The sequence below is a fragment of the Pangasianodon hypophthalmus genome, chromosome 22, assembly GCF_027358585.1.
Source record: "Pangasianodon hypophthalmus isolate fPanHyp1 chromosome 22, fPanHyp1.pri, whole genome shotgun sequence".
Taxonomy (NCBI): domain Eukaryota; kingdom Metazoa; phylum Chordata; class Actinopteri; order Siluriformes; family Pangasiidae; genus Pangasianodon; species Pangasianodon hypophthalmus.
This window is the reverse complement of record NC_069731.1, coordinates 7,900,067-7,923,785: the sequence shown is the minus strand read 5'-3', so window position 1 is coordinate 7,923,785 and position 23,719 is coordinate 7,900,067. Positions and strand designations below refer to the sequence as shown.

General features: G+C 38.0%; 1 protein-coding gene across 4 annotated transcripts in view; it reads left to right on the top strand.

Annotated features, from left to right (window-relative positions):
* Positions 1-23,719, top strand: part of arhgef1b (Rho guanine nucleotide exchange factor (GEF) 1b) — a 45,975-nt gene that overhangs the window by 3,401 nt on the left and 18,855 nt on the right. For all 4 annotated transcript variants that reach the window (XM_034297982.2, XM_053227886.1, XM_034297981.2 and 1 more), the window contains exons 2-9: positions 11,159-11,223; positions 14,378-14,464; positions 14,655-14,768; positions 17,122-17,220; positions 17,849-17,891; positions 18,298-18,403; positions 18,881-19,021; positions 23,188-23,217. In XM_034297982.2, the coding sequence (XP_034153873.2) occupies positions 11,197-11,223; positions 14,378-14,464; positions 14,655-14,768; positions 17,122-17,220; positions 17,849-17,891; positions 18,298-18,403; positions 18,881-19,021; positions 23,188-23,217 (647 nt within the window). In that variant the 5' untranslated portion in view covers positions 11,159-11,196. The remainder of the gene's footprint in view (positions 1-11,158; positions 11,224-14,377; positions 14,465-14,654; positions 14,769-17,121; positions 17,221-17,848; positions 17,892-18,297; positions 18,404-18,880; positions 19,022-23,187; positions 23,218-23,719) is intronic.

Below are 23,719 nucleotides of genomic sequence, written 5' to 3'. Positions count from 1 at the left end.
GTGATAGTTAAAGTGTTATCCAAGGGTCAGTATGAGGGAAGTATTTGAAGCATTGCTAGCTACCAGTCAGAAATGTGGTTTGCATTCCCAGTGATGTAATGTCACATCTGCATAATGCATACTGTAGTGATAGTTCAACAATATAAATTTGTGTCAGCGAATAGCAATACTACAATACAGAATACTTCATAATACATAAAAATAGAAAGCCATAATGCTTCATTTAATGCTCGGGCCGTGGAACCTTCATCTTTCTGCAGACTGAAAAATGACTAGGGATAAAAATAGGATAAGCCTCCTTGCATATTTGGCTTTGAGGTAGAAACTTGAACGTTTTTAGTTAGCCTACTGTATTGTTGCTATTTTGAAGCAAGCAGGATGACTCATGCTTATTAAGAGTTAAAGTGGCTAAGCAGCTTTGGGTTGGACAGAGCACTGGATTTTCCTGTTACGTTCTCCCTCTCCCTCTTCAGAGTTCTTCCACTGTACTCAAACGGGACATGATGTAATGCTTTTAAAACACTCTGCTCTCCACTATTTCCAGTCTGGCTAGAAGGAGTGTTGTCACCCAGCTCTTGAGTGAACATTTCACTTTTTTTTTTTTTTTTTTTTTCTTTTTTCATGATCTTTCTTTTGCCATGCTATCTACATACCCATATATAATAAGCAAATATCGTGGCTCCTTTATCATGGTGCTGGAAAACACAATACTGGGACACTGTACATGGGATTACAGAGGGAAAAAAGAAAATGGAGCCATATACAATAAATTTTGAGAACATATACAGGTAATTACATATACACATATACTACATATGCATATATTGGTATATACATATATACAAAGAATGCACTAACTACACTGAACAGTAGGAAGGGCATCAGTATTAACCAGATGGAACCATTGTGCAGAGCTACACATACAAGCCGTGGGCATATTCACTGGAAAAACACTGTAACAACACACATAGTAAGTGAACTGGGTGGAGGTGCAGGTCTGCGTGGCAGAAAGCAGGTATGTGTTCAGTAAAAAGGCTCTGTGTTTGAAGGCAGGGAAATTACTCCTGTTTGAAAGAGTGAAGAGGGGGAACTGCAGTCAGACTTAATATGTGCATGTGACTCTGAAAGGCTTTCAGTTGCCTTGTATCACAGTGACTCATTTGGCCCTCTACATAGACAGAGAAAGAAAAGCATTGGGCATTCGCTGACTTTTTAGGATTGCCTTTTCTGTTCATAAGTGGAGGTGGAGTGGATTTTTTTTTTCTTTCCCCAACAACTGTTCGTAATCACCCTGAGAAATCCTCTCTGAGTTGTTTGGGAATATTTAGGGTTTTGTAGTTATTACCTCAGTTTCTGTGCACAAGAAGGGCTAGGAAAATAAATAGTAGGTTGGATTAGTCAGTAAGGGGAAACAATTCACATATTACCATCATTTTCAATATGAATACATCAGTGTATGGGAGAGTTAGACAGACTTCTCGGGGGTTTGCCCAAGTCTCAGGATGTAATTTCTCCCAAACTTTGTAACGCTTTGCTTCAGTAACTGCATCACATAGCCCGTTAAAAATAATCAAAATGCTGGATGGGTTTAACATAGGCTGTTACATAATGCTTATGATATTGAATGATATTGAATTTGTGCAGTTTTATGAAAAAGTTGGTTTGAAACATCTCTGTTAAAGACATCAGTCTGGGTTTTGTTTATCTTCTTATGACACTTACGACACCTTATAACCAACCTGAAACAGGTTAAAGGTAAAAGTGAAATAGTTAATTTTTTAAGCACCTGTTACAGATGACTAGAAATGTAATATTACTAGTAATGTAATGTAAAGTAATGTGATTAAAGCAAGTGTATCATATGCATGGGAAAAAAATGGCTGGAGTACTGTGTCATAGATCCAGTTATAAACACCCCCAAAGGCTGTTCAGTCCACTACTATCTTTAGTGTTAGAAAGTCAAGCATGGGGGAACTCCGTTCTAAACATTCAGACTTGCCCAAGACTGTTGATGTGGCCAAAAAAAAAAGATCTTATGCAGAAAAAAAATAATAATAACAATAATAGATTCTAGAAGAAAAAAATATAAAAATAAATCTTGGTTCTGATTTTCCGAGAAACAAAGGGAAACCTTTAGTTTTTGTTGCGTTCTCTTTTAGGAAGCTAGTTAGATAAAGCTTGGATTTTTTGATTGTTGCTAACAAAGTAAGCTCATCTTGCGAAAGCTATTTAGATTAGCTTACACTGATAACAATGTTACTGAATGCTATGGAATGGAGTTAAGATGGTCTTGTCCACAAAAATGCGAATACATTTTCAAAATCATTCATAACTAATTCGTGGCCATATTGAGCATTCGCACACTACCTGAGACACAATGCCTAGTGGTTTTATGTGCATGGCAGTAAAAATAGCTAAGCTGAGCAGTCAAGAACTGGTTGAACAATGAGATTCAAAGGTAACAAATGACTATGGTCTGGTTCAGGTCACAGAGATACGGAATTCCCTTTTAGTCCAAAAAAAAAATGCCTATGATATAAACAATAAAAGGCTTAAACGCAGCAAAAATATATAAACGAGTCAATAAATAAATAATGTGGAACTCATTATGAGGGCTGGGTGATATGGACAACATCTTATATCACAATGTGGATCATTTCATATCTTGAGAAGATATCAGAATATATAACATTTTCTCTAAAATTGATGAAAAAATGATCTATTCCAAATAACTGCATGCATTCGTAACTGGGCCTGTGGCATACCTTACAAATGACTGTTTTCTGGTCAGTGTCTGATTTGTTATACCTAAACCACATCTGAATGATAGAAGTACCTCCCTTTTTAGGTACAAGTTCCTCATCTTTTGATGGGATGTTGCCTGTTCTGTGTTACAGGGAGTTTCACTCTGTCACTCTCCTCCATGCTTGTTTTTGTTACAGCATACCATTAGCAGCTCATAGCGCTCACCTTAGTGGTGTACATCAGCTGCCAGAAATGTGACTTTTGCGAAATTGGTGATATAGACAATATAGGAAAATATCTATCAATAGCCTTTTTTATATAGTCTTACAATATGTATCACTGTATCGCACAGTGATATGAAGTATTACTCTCATTTTCACAGTAACATTTCAATTGGTTTTTAATAATAATGTCATGTTTATTTCAAATGTGCAATTGAAATTTGCCCAGCAAGAAAGGAAATTTATTTGAAGGGAAAAGGAAATGGCACATGAAAGAGGAATACACTTTTGCTTCATGTGCATTTTATCTAGGTGAATTTTGACCTATTTGCACCCTTTTTTCTTGTGAGCCTATGGAAAAGAGGAGGGTGGGACTGTGGTCTCTTTGGTCAGGAAGAAAATAGCGGAGCTGCTAGTCATGAGACTTACCTTGATTTTTTCTTACTGTTGCTTGTTGCACATCTGGGAAAAATACACATGAATGAGCTAGCTTACCCATACATTCCAAAAACACATGCCGTCATGACTGCCTGTAATCACTTGATTTTGAATTGACAGCAAGGAGCATGGTGTGGTGAAAATTTGGCATGGTGGCGCAGCAGGAAGCGTTGCCACCTCACAGCTCCAGGGTCTGCTGTTTGAGCCAGAGCTTGGGTTACTGTCTGTGTAGAGTTTCTGTGCATGTTCTCCTTGCGTCTGTATGAGTTTCCTTCCGGTTCTCCGGTTTCCTCCCATCTCTCAGAAACATGCTAAATTTCCCAAGGTGTGAGTGACTGTGTGAATGTGTGTGTGCATGGTGCCACTGGCTTCCCATCCAGGGTGTTCCTAGGATATGCTCTGGATCCACTGTGACCTAACCAAGCAGTTATTGAATGTGAGTGAGTATGTATGCAGATGCTTAGATCTACAAATCATTTTTAATTTAACAAATTAAATTAACAAATAATTTTAAAAAAATTTTGTAACAATTGTATAATGTATCCGTATACACTCAGCTGTTGCTTGTAAATCCAAACATTTCTGGAGATTGCAGTTAAATATCACTTCAGTCAATACTGTTTTATCATTTATGCACCAAGCAGCCCCAAAATTCTGTTTTTCTCTCTGTCTGCCAGGATTTTTTTTGTTGGCACTATTGCCACCTCTGTTACTATACAGTCCCCTCCCACGACAAGGCCAATTCTGTTGTTTTTGCTGTACACTGAAGGCATTGGGATTTAAAATCAAAAAATGAATGAGACAATAGATCAGAATTTCAGCTTTTGTATATTAAAGGACTGTTTAAAAAGGCTGCGTTGAAAACCTTGTTGTGAATATTTGCAAAGTATCTGGTATGTCTGGAGGCAATTGACTGCATACAGTCCCCTCCGATATTTGAAGGGGCAAGGACCCTTTTTGCTATACACTGAAGACATTTGGGCTTGAGATCAAAAGATGAATATGAGAATGATCATAATTTCAGCTTTCATTTCCTGATAATTACATGGAGATGTATTAACCAGCTCAGAAAATGACACCTTTTGTTTGAACCTACCCATATTTTCAGGTGATTAAAAATATTGGAAAAGGCGTTTCTTGTTGCCCAGGTGTGCCCTGTTAGATTGATTCTTTAAACAATTAATAGTTCTGAATGTCTGCTCTTGGTTTGTGCTTGGGGTTTTGCCTGTAAAGACTGCATTAGTTTTTAAAAAGGATAAACCAACATGAAGACCAGAGAGCTGTCTATGGGAAAAAAGCAAGCCATTTTGAAGCTGAGAAAGGAGGGAAAATTGATCAGAGCCATTGCACAAGCATTGGGCATAGCCAGTACAACAATTTGGAAAGTCCTGAAAAAGAAAGAAACCACTGGTGTACTAACAACCAGACATCGAACAACAGGTGATGACAAACATTGTGAAAGCTGTGAAGAAAAACCCAAAAATAACAGACAGTGACATCACCAACAACTTCCATAGGGCAGGGATGAAGGTATCACAGTCCAACATTTGAAGAAGACTTTGTGAGCAGAAATATAGAGGTTGATTGAAATTCACAGAGAACTATAGAGATGAGCCACAAACATTCTTGAACCAAGATTAACCTCTACCAAAGTGATAGAAAGCCCACAGTGTGTAGAAAGAAAGGCTCTGCTCATGATCCAAAACATACAAGCTCACTGGTCAAGCATGGTGGAGGTAGTATCATGGCTTGCGCTTCAATGGCTGCTTCTGGAACGGGCTAACAAATCTTTATTGATGATGTAACTCATGATGGTACCAGCCAAATTAATTCAGTCTACAGAAACATTCTGTATGCCAATTTACAGAGAAATGCATCAAGTCTGTTTGGGAGGAACTTCATCATGCAGCACGCAGTGACCCGAACCACACTGACAACACAACAAAGAACTTCATCAGGGGAAAAAGTGGAAGTTTTCAGACTGTCCAAGTCAATCACCAGACCTTAATCCAATTGAGTATGCATTTCATTGAAGGGAGAACCTCACAAAAAAAACAAACAACAACTGAAAGAAGCTGCTGTACAAGTCTGGAAAAGCATCACAAACAAAGAATGAAAAGCAGTTATTGCAAGCAATGGATATGTAACTAAATATTAAGTGTTATTTACTTTAAGCCTATCTGTTCCAATATTTTTGCACACCTAAAAATTGGGTGGTCTGCCACCAAAGGTGCGCAAATTGTTTAACACATCTAGCTGTAAATATCACATACTATAATGTAATGTAATGTAGATGTACTGTGATGGCTTGGGATTGCGATTGCTGTGGTGGCTTTGGGGCTGCAGTTGCTGCAAGCAGTTTTGTACTCAGGACTCCATCAATGGACAGTGGATAGGTTCAACAAACCAGACTTCAAGTGAAAACTGTGATGAATTTACTGGTTGCACAATTGCACTATTTGCCCATGTAGTACACAGTTATAGAAGGGATTTATTTATAATTGCACTCTCCAATAGCACCCAGATGAGGATGTGTTCTCTTTTGAGTCTGGTTCCTAACAAGGTTTCTTCCTCATATTTTCTCAGGGAGTTTTTCCTTGTCACCGTTGCCTCTGGCTTGCTCATTAGGGATAAATTCATGTATTTGCAATTTATTTTGGTTTAATTTAATTTGACTGTATTTATTTCTGTAAAGCTGCTTTGTGACAGTGTCCATTGTTAAAAGTACTATACAAGTAAATTTGAATTGAATATCAGGGAATGAAAGCTGAAATTCTGATCTATCTTCTCATATTCGTTCATATGTACAGCAAAAACTATCGAGTTGCTCTTGCCCCTCCAATATTGGAGGGGACTATATGCAGTCAACTGCCTCCAGACATACCACATGCTTTGCAAATAACAACATCATGGTTCTGAACACAGCCTTTTTAAACAGTCTTTTAATGTACTCAGGGCACTGATGATACTTGCACACTTTTCTAATTATTTTGAACACATCTTTCTAAGATAATCCAAAAGCACTCATGGTTTTCCAGAGTCCCACCTTATCCTTCAAGTAGTATAGAGTAAGCAAACTTTATGACTTTACATCCACCACTCCTGTCAGTGCTCTTTTGATGTGGGGGCATTTTAGTGCAAGAAAATAGAAGAGAAATCTGCTAAAATTAGTTTACCATTCTTCATTCATTCATAAAATTGTTCCACCACACCCTAGTTTCTTCTGGCCTTACCCAGACTCGTTGTTCTTTATATGGTTGGTAACAGCATTGAGCACTCAGAGGTCTTTGAATACAAAGTGTTGTGTTTATATTGTACATAGCTATGTATAAATGTGTATGAGTGACCAAAAACAAATAGCACTAACAACAGTACGAGGATTAATTTGTCCTAGACACATCTAGAGTTCTAGAGATCATCTCCAGGTTCCCAATCCATACTATTGTGTTTTTAGCATTGTGGTATGTGCTAGCTAGGTGATCTTCACCAGCCTTGGTGGGTAGGAGAGGTGAAATAGAACACTTGTTATGTGTGTAACTGTGGTTCTATGAATATCCAGTGAAGAACCACATAGAACCATAGGTATATATGTACCTAGCATTTTATTTCACCCCTTATAACCCCAAGGGGCAGTGGATAATGCCTGGATCAAATACTACAATGTAATGAGCACCTTAGGGCTGACTGGAAAGGTGGAAATGACAGTAGCACTCACACTACTGGGAGGAGAGATGATAGACCTGTAAGCTTGGAGAAGCCGCAAGACATCCATGTAGCAGGAGTCCAGGCTTCTCAAGGAGATGCTCCTTGAATAATGGCTTGACGGGGTAGGGGCTAGTCTCTCAACCCACCTATGAACCATGTTGATGATGTCCATCATCCAGTGGCCCAAGCTCTGTTTAGAAAACAGAGCTCCCTGTGTCTTTTTTCTGTTGCAGATTAACAGTTGGTCTGAGAATCATAGTACTGTAGGAAGTGTACAGGACACCACAAGGAAAGCTCTGTCTGTTCATCTTCATTACAACGCTGCAAGGTCAGTCTATTGGCTAAAAAAAAAAAAATTAGGCAATATGACATTGCGGAGAAACCCCAGGTTTAGCCACAAGGTCACCCTTGTATTATCTGGCCACTAATGCAACCACGGCAAGCTTATCTACAGAGCATGCAGTTCCCCCACTCTTTGGTGAGGTGATTGCTACCAAAAAGGCAGTTTTACAGACATTTATTACAGTTTGGCATCCAGTGTGGGCTCATACAGAGAGCCTTTAAGGTACTCCAGCACAAACATAAGTTCATGAACCTACGGTGAGATGCCACCCATGGTGCTATGGTGCACTGCATCGGTTGCTGCATAAACCTTTATTGTTTATGGGGCTTATTTATTCAATAGATGGTGAGGCCAATGAGTCCTGTCCCAGTGGGCTTTCTGGGTCTGCCAAGGAAAAAATTAATCTGATTTGGCATCAGTGAAGGGGACCATCTATGTCATGCCAAACCCTTCCCAGAAAAGGGACACTTTATTGGTGCAGACTCCACTCTTCTGGGTACATTTACTGTCTTGATAACATGCACAATTCTGCATTTCTGGTAAGTGATTTGCTTTCAGTTAGGCTAACTGTGGGTGGGCCCACATGAGGAACTTTTATGCAAGGAGGAGAGAGCCATCAGATCTCCTTCTGCCCTGGTGTTTAATATGAGTGCCACAATGTTGTCTAAATGGACCTCACACCGGGATTCCACGTAGCCCATGTGGTACCACACCAGACTGACTGACAGACCCAAGGGAACAACTGCTGCAGTCAGCAGTCCTAATATCCTCAGTAGGAGCCAGTAACACACGTAGTAACCTGTCTGAATCATTATTAGCCACACTTTGAATGGCCTGCTCCATGGTGGGGCCACACAGGAGCCAGATGTCCAATTACAGCTGTATCCTGATGTCTTTAGCCAGGTGGCTAAAGGAGGGTCTTGGTAGGAAAAAGACCTGCCCCCTGCTGTAGTTTTCATTTTAGGTACTGAGAGAGAACCTGCACCATTTGATCAAAACAGACATGGTGGATCATAGTAGACCAAAATTGTTACTCCAATACTGTGGGCTGAGACCATTCAGCTGTTTTAGGTCATTAGTAGAATTTTATAATGAATGCATAATTTTACTGGGTGTCTAGAGCTGCAAAAACTAATATATTAATAGTTGATTATTCTTGTGAATTAATCAGCTTAATGGTGGCTTATAAATAAGAATGAATGACTGTAGCAAATATCATTTGGCATATTTATAGTTCTATTCAATAATATAATTTAAAACAATTGTGAGGAGCAACTTTTAACATCTTATTACTTTTTCTCCTCTAATGATCTAATGATTATTAACTTTCCCAGCAATAGCCAATCAAGTTTATTAAAATAACAAGTAAGGAAGCTGTGACAGCAGTGAGTTAGAAAAGCATGAACTAGTTATTCTGCATCATGTCATTACATTTTAAGTATCAGAAGGGCTGCGGTATAGCGAGGGAGACCTAATGGGAGCACGAGGCACATATTTAATGTCTTGCATTCACAGCACATATTTAATGGCTTGCAGGTCACTAAACTTTCAGAAACCCAGAGCACCGAAAGACACCCCACCTGGCTACAGACTGAAAAGAGGAAGTAGATTAACAGGGCTAGTAAGTTGACGAGGGAACCCAACTCAAGCTAGCAGCCTCCGAACAGTATGAAAATTACACTCACCGCAGCTTGAAGAGATTGTATAAGGTGATGTATCTGTCACCAGTTGTGGAGGACCAGGTACCTGTAAATTAGTGTCTGGAACTAACTTGTAATAATGTCATATTGTATTATTTGTATGTTTTTTCATCTATGTTACACCAATTCTACCAAGACAAATTCCAAGTCCTAGTGATTCTGGATGGAAAATGGGGTCAAGGTATAAACAAATGGTTTCAGTGTATTTCATCTTGTAATGGAAAGACTTCCATTTTTCATTGTTCTTATTGTCTGTCCTGTGTAACCTTATCCTTAAACTGATACATTAAATGTTTGGAAGCATTTTTAAGGTGGTATCTGACTAATCCAGAAGTTCTTCTTAAACACTTAACTTTTATTTATTTATTTTTTTAAATTATTTAATTCAGCTCGTTTGCTTAATATCTGACCTGGGTCTATTTTAATGGTTATATTTTTTCCTGTGTGTTCCTATTTATCGTGTCATGATGTGTGTTCTCTGTTTTACACTATATGGTCTTAGTACAGGTTCTTTCAACTTTGCTCCTTTGTCTCCTCTGTAGCCTGTGGTTACATAACCTTCCTAACAAAGGTTATTGTAACTGGAAGACCCTTAAGAGATATCAAAGCTTGCCCTTTCTTGAAATGTCCATTTGTTTTAATAAAGAGCTCAGAATTGCACTTTGGCCCCAAGACTAGAATTTTCTATGTGATCATCATGTCTTTTGTCTTCTTCGTCTGTTTCTACCATTTTGCACTCAGTTTTTGCAGACAGGTTGACAGGAAATGACTCTGATCGGAAATTACACCCACTTCCTTCCTCCCTCTCCCTCCCTCTCTCGCTTTCTCTCTCGCTCTCTCTCTCTCGCTCGCTCTCTCTCCCTCTCCCTCTCTCTCTCTCGTCTCTCCTCTCTCTCTCTCGTAACACAGACGTCTCTGGAGACAGGGCTATGAAACTGATTAAAGTGAGTGATAAATACTCAGTCATTACTGGCTACAATCCAGTGCAGATAGACTTCAGTGCAAAGAACCGAGTCGCTGTGTCACGAATGCGCCAAGACATTTAGTGTGCACAGACATTTAAATGCTGCTATAATTCTCCCATGTGTAATATTTCTCTACAGCACATTTTTGTGTCAATTTTGTGTCAGTTTTGAGTTTTTTCAACTAACATTATATGTGCTCACTTGAACTATCCATTGAACATTGTCAGTTGAACAATGGAACAAGACAGTAATGTTGCACTGCTCTAAACAGTACATTGTTCTAATAATGTAGCCACAATGTCTAACGATTGTCCCAAGATGCAATATGTTGTTGTTGTTCCTCTTTCGGCATTTCCCGTTAGGGGTCGCCACAGCAGCTCATTGGTCTGCGTATTTGATTTGGCACAGTTTTTATGGCAGATGCCGTTCTTTATGCAACCCTCCCCAATTTTATCTGGGCTTGGGACCGGCACTAAGAGCACACTGTTGCATGCTGGGGTTGGTTCCCTGGCTGGGAATTGAACCCGGGCCGCAGTGGTGAGACCACTGTGGCCTAACCACTAGTATATAAATATAAGTATCCGGAGCACGTCAGTGGAAGGTGAACAAAACAGAGACCTGTTTACTTAAAAAAGCAAGTTAACAACATCAGGTTACAGGAGTGTATTTTATACATGCTTTTAGTAGCTAGAAATCTACTTAAATGTTAGCCTTTATATGTGGCCAACGAAGTAACTTACATGTTAACACTCTCCATTCACTGTATCGCTTTTGCCGCACACTAAAATGGCAGATTATGCACACTTTTGTTAATGGACATTCTACAATGGAAACACAAACTATTGCAGCAGGAACTTGTACAGGAACTTGTTTAAAATAGCTCCAGAACTGTTTAATTCCTCAAAATCTGTAACTTCTGTGGAAACATGCCTGGTGACTGCTTTTGGCTCCTGTTGCTTTGGTCTGTATTTCCTCCAATGATCTATATCTGTTAGTCGGAAAATGCTTAAATCACACCGACAGTGCTTTCATGTTTTGCAGGAGCTTGAGTGACGGACGTCGGCCCCACCCACTTTAGCATGGACTGTGAAGACGCCCAAAATGGGGTAAGGAATTAAGATAAAGTTCTTGTGGTGGTTTAAACATTGTTGTTGGGTTAATCTGTAATTAACTGCAGTAATTATGTTCTCTGGCCCAGTGTTTTTACATTTTAGTAAATAAAAAGGGTGTTTTCCTTGGAAAAAAATTACTACCAGAGCATGGATGGATTGTTCGTGTCTTTTTTGTTGACTACAAATATTGCTAGAATTTCCCGTGTCTTTTTTGTTGACTACAAATATTGCTAGAATTTCCTGTTTCTTGGATAATGTAATTAGAGTACATTCTTCACTTACAATAAGTAATTTTACTTTGGATTTAGCAGTGTTTTTAACCGATTTGCAGCTCCAAGAACTTTCTGCTAACTTAGGCAGTTTCATTCATGATATTGCATTTGCAATAAAAAAAAAAAAATTCATTTGAAATGTCAGAAATTTGGTTACAAAGAAAAAGAACATTAAAGCAAGGTGACCTTATCTTACCTCTCTCTTTTACTATTAAAGGGTGAGAGGATAAAGAAATGAAAAAGTAACCAAGATTATTTTGGTTCTTTCATCTTCTAGGGGCGCAGGCATTCGGCATGACATAAATAACACGAACAAAACTATTCAAAAGCTTCTGTACTGCCTGCATATTTTAACATCTGTTTCACTATGGCATACTGTATTTCCACATGCTTTTTACTCTGAACAGTGAAAAAATGCTTTGTTTTTAGCAACATTGCCCCCAAAGTGGCCAACTTCTCATAGGCCCAAGATGGCAGGCAAGACCTTGGTTTCAACTGTTGCTTTCGCTTGTGATTGAAACACCCTGGCAGTTTCATTCCTGAGCAGTTTTACTGCCCCAAATGGTACAATCCAATATGCCATATCATTACACCCCTAATATTTAATTGTGTCCCCAGCCAGGTCATCTGTGGGCCTGTGGGTTGAGCTCTTCCATAACGAATCGCGAACTGATGACTGTGACTTCGTAGTCCAGGAGGCACCCCTGAATGCAAGAGTTCCTAGTATGTGCTTAAGTGGATGCTGTACCATGAATTCTGATCAACTGAATCGAGAGTATTTGTCAGATTCCCAAAATACTATTTCTTCAGGGACTGCTAGACAATGGCAAGTCCCCATCTACACTGAGGGTGTATGTGGTAGGCATTGCAGCATGTCACACCACTGTGAATGGCATCTCTCTGGGGGCTCATAAACTTATTACGACCTTGCTGGAAGGGACAAGGCATGTCCAGCCGCCATGATTCCCCACCAGCATGGTATCTCCCCCCTGCTGCTGAAGTCCCTTTAGGCCCCTCTTTACGAGCCTATGCAAGATTCCAGACTGATATGGTCTGTGTGAAAACTGCCTTTGTGTTAGCAAAAGGCAGGAGAAAAACTGGGAGCAATGCATGCTCTGGCTGTACGCTCGCCTTGCATGTGTTGGTGGCCAGATAACTTGGGGGTGACCATGTGGTTAAGGCTGGGATGTTTTCCCTGTTTGCCCACAGTTAAATATTAGGGGTGTAACGATATGGCGATATTAGATTGTGTCATTCTGTACAATGCTCTTGAGTCGATACATCTGCTAAGAGTTTGAATGGATCACACAAACACTGTGGCACTATTAAGCTTCAAATACTAGTCTTTTATAATGTTGAATGTTTTAATCAGTTGAAAATGGAAACCAGAGACACATTCAAGCAGTGTTTAATTTATGCTTATGTATTGTATCACATCGCATTATATCGGATTTGACTTTTGTGTGTTGTTCCACCCCTATTATTAGTAGCGTTACTGACACGTTAGTGTTTAAAAGCATGTTTCATACAGTGATTTTGCACTCAGTGTTACAAATTTTAGAAGTAAATAAGCAGCTATGTAAAAAAAATTGATCTGAATATGGCACTTGTCCACTTGTTTTCAGTAAGCTCAATCATTTGCAGGGTTAAATTTGAATTTGGTGCGTTAAAGGAGACTGTGAAGATGGCGCATACTAATTTTAATAATACCCCAGCTATGCCAAAATTGTAAATTATATTAGTAATTACTGTAATGTATAATTACATTTATTTATGCTTCTGAATAATATTTGATTTGAAACTACAAGATAATGGAAAAAATCTGATGACTAAAGTCACATAAAATGCTATCCCAGTACTCACAAAAAGAGCTTAGGCAAATGCAAATTCGGCCACTAGCATAAATTGTTCACAAATGTGTGCTATGGATCAAGTAGTGCTGGAAACAGTAGTGTTCAAGTGTTTTTTTTCTGGGTCCTGAATTCCAACTGCTCTGCAGAATTTTAAACTTTCTCCGTTTCCAACACATCTGATCCAGCTCATGCACTAATTATGAACTCCTCCATGGGCTGAATCAGGTTTATTGGAAGCAGGTTCAACTTGAACCTGTGCAGTCTAGTTGAGGATGGTATTTACATAGATGTTGAGCAGTTAAATCAAAATAAATATCAATGACATTACTATTTATAAATAAGTAAAGACAAATACGTATCTGTATCATTGAAATTTAGGATAAAATCTTTAGTACAGCATGATTTTATGATTTTATTTTTTATAAAACAAAAGGTAAAATAGATGTGGTTTATGCACTGAGAACATAAACATAGCGTAGCTCTACTGGTGTTTATTTAAAAAAAAAAAAAAGCCATAAATAATAAATCTTGTATGTAATTATAATTGCAATGAAATTTTGAAGTCCACTTGTATGAAAATGCAAATCTGTTGGTAATGACGTAAGAAGTTTTACTGAATGCAGAGTTTATGTTTCTGCTTCTTGCTTAGAGATGCAGTAAGTCCTATCTCTTCTTCCAAATTGCGCTACATAGATTAAGTGAGAGATACACAGCAACTTATGTTTTATCTCTGATTTATGAAAGACACTGAATGTTATAGCAGAACATAGTTACAAATAGTTTAAAGCTTTTGACAAATTCAGATGATTAAAAATCAAGTTTGCAGATGCATTCTGCTTGACTGACTACTAATCAAAATAATAGGGATTAGGTTAAGGTGTTTATTGGAAAGAAGTCAATCAAATGGCTAAACTGGCTATCAGATTACAAGGATTACAAGAACAAATGTGAACTTATAAGAAAGAGACTACATTGTACCCAAGTAATAAATGTAAGTTTGAACTTTCTCTCTCTGTGTTTAAGCGGGGGTTGTCAGGAGCGCACTGTTCTACTCTAGCCAAAAGTATAATAGGAGCAGAGGATGAGGACTTTGAGAATGATCTGGGCCAGGTGAGCCACTTATTCCTTTTCAGTATACTGTCATTTATATGTTGATTTAAAAAAAAGGGGGGGGGCATGGGGCATTATCAGTAATTCATTGTGAATACCCTGATGAGCAAAAGACCTTTTTGCTCATATTACCAGACTATGATTCATTTTAATCTTGCTGCTTCTCTGCTCTTCTCATGGTGTGTTTCAGGCAGTGGATGATCAGTGCAGTCATTTTAACAGTATCGAACTGTTGAAAAGCAAACCCACCCACCTGCTGGTCTTCCTCCATCACGTCATCCTGCAGTTTGACTGTGCTCCTCTGGTGAGAAGTTGAGAGGCTTATGCGCCCCTGATGTGCTATATGTGGTAACATCGTTGTGTCATTAGTAAACACTAGTGACTAATGGTCATGGATGGAATCTGCTTGCTCACCAACAAACCGCAGTTTGTCTGTTTGTGTCAACAAGCATACATTTATGTACGCATGTATCTATTTTTATTAGGATTATGCATGCGTGCATGCATGTGCCAGAGTACATTACTTTTTAAATTATTGCCACTTTGCTACAATCCTTATCCTAGTCTCTCTCTCTCATGCTTGGCAAAATATTTCAGCTTCCTTGGATTTACGAAGAAGTCATAATATAGCAAACTTTAATGCTCGAACCATAACTTTCACTTAATAAAAGGTTGTTGTTGCACTCATACTAAACATATAAGGTAAATCTTGAGCTCCTTTGTTTATATGCTTGTTAGTATAATCTGTTCACTGTTTATGTAATTAAGCAACATCTAGTAGCAGTAAATGAACCAGGAAATTAATTCTGCTTCCTGTCAGAGTTTAAAATGGCATTTAAGTACAGTTAAAAAATAATTTTTTATTGTCGCTGCATGAGCTCCAGTTTCATGTGTTTTAACTGCGTATTTGGTTGCACACTATGGTGGTATATTTATTGATTTATTTATATATTAGACTCCTAATTCTGTTTCTATTTAGCATGTAAATGTACTTTCAATTAATATGCTTATTTTAATTCATCGATTTATACATTTGGTATTGAGGTCTTATACAGTGTGTGAGAAAATGTTGTGTAATGTTTATTTAAAATGATTAAGTGCAGTAAGATTTTGTATTTTGTTTCTAAATTGGCTGAATAATTGAGACAAAATTTCAAAATCTGAACAAAATACTTGTCATTAAGACTAAGGCTGCATTATATGCCATTATATTGCCTACAGTGTGGTGATGCTTGAGAGTTTATATTTAAGAGATTTGCCATTTTAAGGATTGAAATTATTCTGATTCATCTTGTGAAGCATGAGCATCTCTCCCTTTATTTTGCATGCTGCAAAGTGACCCTCCTGAGGTACTGTTCCCTAACACAGCACATCCTAGCCACTCTCTGTTTTCCTAGTAGTGCACATTTATGTAAATCCTGCTTTGGGTGCTATGGGTACAACAAGAATGAATGTCTCGTCTAATATTTGCTGTCTCCTTGCCCATTTCTTCACTTGAAGTTTCTCAAATGACACATGCAGCTAGTGATAAACCATGTTCTAGTTAAACACTAATCTAGTTATATATTTTATATGGTTACATGGAATGTCAGTTGATTATTATTCTCCTTGAAAGTCTGCTTTTATGAAGGAACATCTGCTTTTCTGGTTGAACTCTACAGGTCAATATTTTCCCTCAATACTGCCCCCCCCCCCCCCCTTTATTTTTCACAGTGCTTGATATGAGGATTTGACTCCTCTTTAATAGCACTACTGTACTTATTTACTCCATAGTGTACAAACGAGGAACCTTTTGGATAGTATTAAATATTCTCAGGTTGTCCTACTAAATTCGTTCTAAAAGCAACCCAAAATGAATTTGCAGAAAGTTTGAACAATGGGCCTCATTTATCAGAGTGTACACAAATGAGTTTATTCAGCAATTACACAAGAAATTGATTCATGAAAATCCAGTGAGTTGTGAAAAATGTTTGTATCCTGCCAGAGCTCCTGAGTTTGTGTCAACTTATGTATAAGGAGATTCATAACTTACTAAGGAGAATCTCTAATGTAAACTTCAGTTGATAGGCTTGAAGAGTTGCTGAAAATTTATATGTAGACTATGTTGACAAGTTTAGTAAACATATTTATTTCAAATTGCACACACACACACATTCAAGCAAATCTTGTATCATGTTAATGGCTTGAAAGAAAGCTGTCTGAGTATGATGAAAATTAGTGTTACTGAAACTTTTGTGGAAATCTGGTGGAAATTAGTTCGGTTTGCACGATGAAAATATTTCCACACAGCTTTACTGAGAGATTGATAAATGAGGCCCATTTTCAGTGAATTTACAAACTTCAGTAAAGATCATCTTTCATAATTTCACCTCTGGCAGAAATTGTCGCTGACTGAGAAGAATGTGGAATGCTCGAATTTGGCTTAAATTTAAAGACAGCTGAATGATCTTAGAGCAAGGTTTAATGTTGTGAACTAAATTAAAGCAGTTCCACATAGAAGCAGACACATTTGGATGCAGTCCTGATTGTAAAACATGGCATAAATAGTAGTAACTGTTGAAATTGTTATAAATACTTTGATTGTAAAGCTTGAGTATGTTTTGAATAAGTATTACAGTTTTGTAATATGTAACATCTGTCTATCCATCCAACTACAGTTGTGCTACCTGCATGCTGACCTCTTCAGGAACTTCAGTGCCAAAGAGACCAAGAAACACTTTGTGGACTTCTATAACAATTTCTTGGACAAAGGAGCAGTGAGTGAAAATGCATGCTGAAATCACAGTGGACAATAGTGGAAATTTATGCCTGGTTATCATTTAATATGTTTTGTCTGTTGTTTCTCAACACAGAAACAACACATTATCTTTTTTCCTCAGTTTCCAATCTGTCATCATCTCATTTGCTATCCATGTTTTTCATTTAGTCTGTGAGCTAGCTGTTTTTTTTTTTTTCTTCTTTTCTATACCGGCCAACATCTGAATGGGGGAATGACTTCACTTCTTTGTCTTTTAAACCTTTCTTCAACACATGGGTTCTTAACTCCTGGTTCACCTTGCGGAATTTGAAAATTTCCTTTCATTAAATACACCTGGTCTTACAAAGACCAGAGCTTAATAATGAACTGGATGAACAGTTGGATGAAGTGTAAGAGAACCCCAAGAGTTAGGAACCTCCTTTTCATTTCATTACCTGTGAGAGACTGCTTCTGTAGTCTTCCTTTATATCCTGAAATATAGAACTCTGAATAGCTTTGGCTCAAACTTTTTGGAGCTGTAGGACCATCTAGTAGTGCACTGCATACTAGTAATATCATAATAATGTTCTTTTCAACATAACCTTAATTATTCTTTGCTTTGTGTATGTATCTTTTTTTTCCCCCAGATTCTCAGAGTAGCAGTACCATATCTCATATCATATGAGTTAGGTAAGCTGACTATCACAAAATTATACTGTTGAAATTATACTATATACTATCTTTTTTTTTTTTTTTTTTTTTTTTTTTACTGTTATTGTAAATTTTTAAATCTTTAGAGAAAACATTTAGCATGCAGCTATTAGACCTGTATACCTCAGAAATTAATCATAACAAAATACATAACTCAATATAATTATTTTGAAGTGTTTTTAGAGTTAATGCACGAGCTTAATATAATTATTTTTAACTTAATTTTTAACAAAATAATTATTTAACATGTTTATTGAAATGATTAACACCCTAAACTTTTTAATTTGCCATTATCATGTTATTGGGAGTGTGTATAATATTTTTGATGCAGTGTTAATAAATATTTGTTCATTATGTTTGAAGTGTTATTTTCCATGTGTTCCAGACCGCACTCGTCCAGACCTCATCAGTGAGGACCAGCAGAAGCGCTTTGCTCAGGAAATACAGAATATGCAAACCTCGGAGGTCCTGCGGCAGCTTGAGGACTTCAGGTCAGAGAAGGATTATCACACTAGTGTGTTCTACGATATAATGATCTTGTGATGCATAACTTGGCATGCTTCCGTTCTGCTAAAAATATTTAGTCTGCCTGCATAATTATTACGTTCATGTTGTCAAACACTGTCATGAATATGGACCACTGGCAACTACGTGATGGAGTATTTGGCCGAATACAGTGCAGAATTAGGTCACCTTCCTATGTACATGTTTTCGCAGAAAAACGCCATGGAGAAAAAACATTGTTTTCTAGTGACAGTTTGTAATTTAATCTTTTAATCCCATGAAACATATTACTAGGTCCTCAGTTAGACAGTCGGATTGTAACTGAGGCTATATAGCATAGTTTGGCAGTAACTCAAAGATACAGTATTGTAGCTCCTTATAGGAATGCTGAGAAATAAAGAATAAAAAAGTTAATTTGAAGAATTACAGTACTTTGTTGTTTGTCCAACTGTATAACTTATTAGGCAGAAGAGGATGATGGGAATGACCCCCAATGAACTGGAGCTGGGTGAGGTGGAGAATCACTATCCAACAGACCGTGTTCCCAGAGAAATGAAGGAGAAAGCAGTGGCTGAGAGACTTCTAGAGAAGTTGACTGAAACCAAGTGAGTTTGTACAATTTAAAATGTTAGAAATTATAGTAGTTTATAATGACTTATGGCTTTTGGGAATATTAATGTATATTAATATATTATGTGCAATAATCTATCGTGACAGTAGTGCATTTGAGCCATTGAGAGCCATGGCTAATTTTATGGATTTGGCTTCACAAGAAGTAACTGTCTGGAGTGGACATATTTTAGAGTGCACAGGCCAGCCACTGTATAGACAAGTGAGACACTCCAGGCCAGAGAGAGCAGAACTCAAAATTTATCAACCCTGTGGGAATTATTTTGTACAGGGCACACATAGAAATAATGCCGAGCTTGAAGTATTCACTGAATAATGCGAATAACACGGAGTTTTGCGAAATCAGAGAATATGAATGCTTATAATACAAATCCTGTCACATGCATTAGTCTTTATGAGCTTTACTTGACACACCGAGGAATAATCACCACACATAATAAGCCTGGGCCCCACTAGAGTATAATGTCCTTCTAGACGATCATGTGAGATGTTCTGATTTTTTTTCCTAAGGTGTGGGGTGCATAAAATCCTATTGTTAGCCAGAAGACAGTTTTCAGAAGCACTTATTTCAGTTGGTCATCTTGTATAAGCTAGTAAGAAGGGGTATTAAGGGAGTCCAGCACTGGGGGAAGATCCCACACTGGGCTGTTACGGATTTGTCGTGGATGTAGGCAAGTCATCCCTTTCAGCAAGGTGGTAAAATTAATGGGCCACCAGAGAGATTCCATTTATATTGCTGTGCCATAATTGTGATTTTCCATTTTAAAAAATCATGATCACTGATTTAATTAGTAATTAGTAGTAATTAAGTATGGGAGGGTGTCTGCCAGTAGCGGTAATTGCAAAAACTAAGCTGGATGGTGAATTTTTAGGTTATTCTACAGTAATGTGTAGTCTGCAGTTGAAAAAAAAAACAGTACATTTTCAGTATATCCAAAAGAAACCTTTATTTTTCATATACACCCATCAGCCATAACATTAAGGTGACTTGAATAACATTGATTATCTTGTTACCGTGGCACCTGTCAAGGAGTGGGATGTATTATGCAGGAAGTGAACAGTCAGTTCTCAAAGTTGATGTGTTGGAAGCAGGAAAAATGGGCAAGCGTAAGTATCTGAGCGACTTTGACAAGGTCCAAATTGTGATGGCTAGACGACTGGGTCAGAGCATCTCCAAAAAGGCAGATCTTGTGGCGTGTTCCTGGTATGCAGTTGTTAGTACTTGGAACAAAAGTGGTCCAAGGAAGGACAACTGGTGACAGGGTCATGGGGAGCATGGGGAGCAAAGGCTGGTCCGAATTCACAGAGCTACTGTAGAACAAATTGCTGAAAAAGTTAATGCAATCTATGATAGACAGGCGTCAGAACACACAATGCATCACAGTTTGGGACTGTGTAGCTGCAGACTGGTCAAAGTGCCCATGCTGTCCCCTGTCCACCGCCAAAAGTGTTTACAATGGGCATGTGAGCATCAGAACTGGACCATGGAGCAATGGAAGAAGGTGGCCTGGTCTGATGAATCACATTTTCTTTTACATCATGTAGACATCTGGGTGTGTGTGCGTCGCTTACCTGGGGAAGAGATGGCACCAGGATGCACTATGGGAAGAAGGCAAGTCGGTGGAGCCAGTATGATGCTCTGGGCAATGTTCTGCTGAGAAACCTTGGGTTTTGGCATTCATGTGGATGTTGCTTTGACAAATACCACCTACTTAAACATCGTTGCAGACCAAGTACACCCCTTCATGGCAACGGTATTCCCTAACGGCAGTGGCCTCTTTCAGCAGGATAACGCACCCTGCCACACTGCAAAAATTGTTCAGGAATGGTTTGAGGAACATCACAAAGAGTTCAAGGTGTTGACTTGGCCTCCAAATTCCCCAGATCACAATCCGATCAAGCATCTATGGGATGTGCCGTACAAACAAGTCTAATCCATGGAGGCCCCACCTCGCAACTTACAGGGCTTAAAGGATCTGCAGCTATCGTCTTGGTTTCAGATACCACGGCACATCTTCAGAGGTCTTGTGGAGTCCATGCCTTGATGGATCAGAGCTGTTTTGGCTGTTTTGGCAATATTAGGCAGGTGGTTTTAATGTTATGGCTGACAGCACAGTGGAATTCTTCTCTTTGCATATCCCAGCGTATTAGGAAGTTGGGGTCAGAGTGCAGGGTCAGCCATGACACGGCACCCCTGAAGCAGAGAGGGTTAAGGGCCTTGCTCAAGCCAACCTTCTGATCAGTAACCCAGAGCCTTAATCCTTGACTGCCCTGTTTTCAAATCGGTTGTGTAATGTCCAAATGGCCAACATTTTCTCAACATTTGTTATTCTGCTGCTCAAAGTCTGAATCTGCAGTGACTGGAGCAGGAGAGCGGCCAAAAAAAAAAACGAAAGCAAAACAACCTAATTAGTCACTTTCTCTTTATTGTTAACATTATCTGTAAAGTGTTATATTTGACACTTTATATTTGTATGCATATTTAATCTTCTTAGGTCAAAGTTTTTTCCTTATTTTCTCTTTTGGCCAAAGATCTGAAAGTGCCATTTTTTTTACCATTTTTGGCTGAAATATTTTGGTGGCATCCGTAACAAATGTAGTTAACTGATGTTAAATATGTACTTGTCTGATGTTAGCAAAGTCAAACATACAGTGATAGATTTTATTTCACTCTAACGAACTCAAAACATTCTCCATTTACTGACAGAAAGCGAGGGTGTCGACACGTCTTCAGCTGACAGTATGTGAGATTGGGGAAAGGTTCAGGGCTTCAAGGCAGTATCAGTTAATATCAGAGAGGTCAAAACAACTGCGCAAGTCATTCCAGATTAATATATCTCATCTTTCGTATTATTGGGGAGAAAAATACTGCTCTTTTGTTTTTATGTTTATGTAACGGAGGGGGAAAAATGCCAGCTTTGCTAATGGAGAAATAGAGTGGTAGGGAAGGATGGGGAACAAGGAGGAGAGGAAGAGGTAGAGAGCCGATGAAGCCAGCAGTGACACGTTGGCAGGAAGTTATTTCTTTCTGGCTCTCTGCCAGAGTGATGGAAAGGGTAAGCTAAGGATATCCAGACTGCAAGGCGAGGCTGTTAAAACAGTCTGGAGTAGTTTACTGAGGAACAGTATCCCAAAACATCTCACAATAAACAGCTTCATCTAAAGGCAAATGCTGTTGTTAAGACAACCGTCACAGTTTGAGTTAGGATACTCAAACGGCCTATTACAAACTGCACATTATGTTAAAATAATAATGACATATAGTAATAAAGTACCATATAGTAGAAAAGAGTAGCTATCTGGGTTTGCAAGCAATAACCAGTCGCAATTTCTATCCATTAGCTTTATTGCACAGTGTTGGGGAAATTAGCCAGCTAATAAGAGTTTACTAGCTAAAACACAAACCGGAGATCAAAAAAAGAAAAAGATCAGTGAAAAATACAACCACCAAAGGAGAACAGGTAGACTTGCTCTCACACAATAAAAGTCTGAAGTACAAAAGTGCAAAGAACAAATGTACAAGCAAACGGAAAACTTTACAGCTATGTAACAATGGCCGCAAACTCCACAACAAGGACAGCGATTAGATTAATTAGAAATAAATAAAATGCCTTACCTGTTAAGCAGAGGTAAATAAGATAACTCTTTCATTAGTTTAACAAGACGTTTCAATTATAGATAGGACTTTCTCACTCCGACAAGCTTTCTAGACTTAATTTTCATTTTATTCATTTATTTATTTATTTTAGTGCTTTGATCACAGTGATGGATGTGTTTGGAAGTTTCCTCGGTGTACAGCCTCCTGTAGTTTCTCAGCACTCTGATAGCAGCTGGTCAGCCTTTTTTGCCTCCACTGCGGCGTGATGACATACAATGTACCTGAGATGGCATACGACATATGCCTCTGAAAAGTCCTGACAAACCCGACCCAAACAGACTGTGACTATAATTTATTATTACAGGTTTGCCAGTGAATTTTAGCACTTTAGGAACATCATGTTTTAAAAGTATATTTATACCCTGACTTGTTTTTTTTTTTTTTTCAAATTTTAAAACATTTTCATCACAACAGCTTTAAATAGTGAGAAATATAATTTCGTGTTCCAGCAATATTAAAAAATTGCAATTTTTTCAATTGCAGCCCTGCGATCGTACCAGATGAAGATAAATGGTGAGTTGTCTTGCTTTTGTATCACGATGACATTACTTTGTTGTTGCTATCATAGATTTGTTGATTGCTGTAATCAGGTTAAAAAAAAAAATCTGATTACAATTTAAAAATTAAAAAAGATATTTTTCCTTCTTGAAAGACTGTTTTGAATACATGACTGTATGCTGTAGTACTCAAATTGGTGTTAAAAGTTAAATCTTGTCTTTTTGTGTTTATCTCTTACAAAGTGGCTATAAATAAGCAATAACAGCTGATTTTATTGGTAGTTGATCATGAAGCATTTTAGCAACTCTTGTAGACTGTACATATAGTCCATAAATATTCAGCATTAGGAATGAACTTACCACACCTAATGAGAATGTCATTCATTATGTGACATTTTCAAGCTGCTAGAACGTATCTAATAAGTTAATTTATTTTATATATATATATATATATATATATATATATATATATATATATATATATATATATATATATATATATATATATACACAGTAAA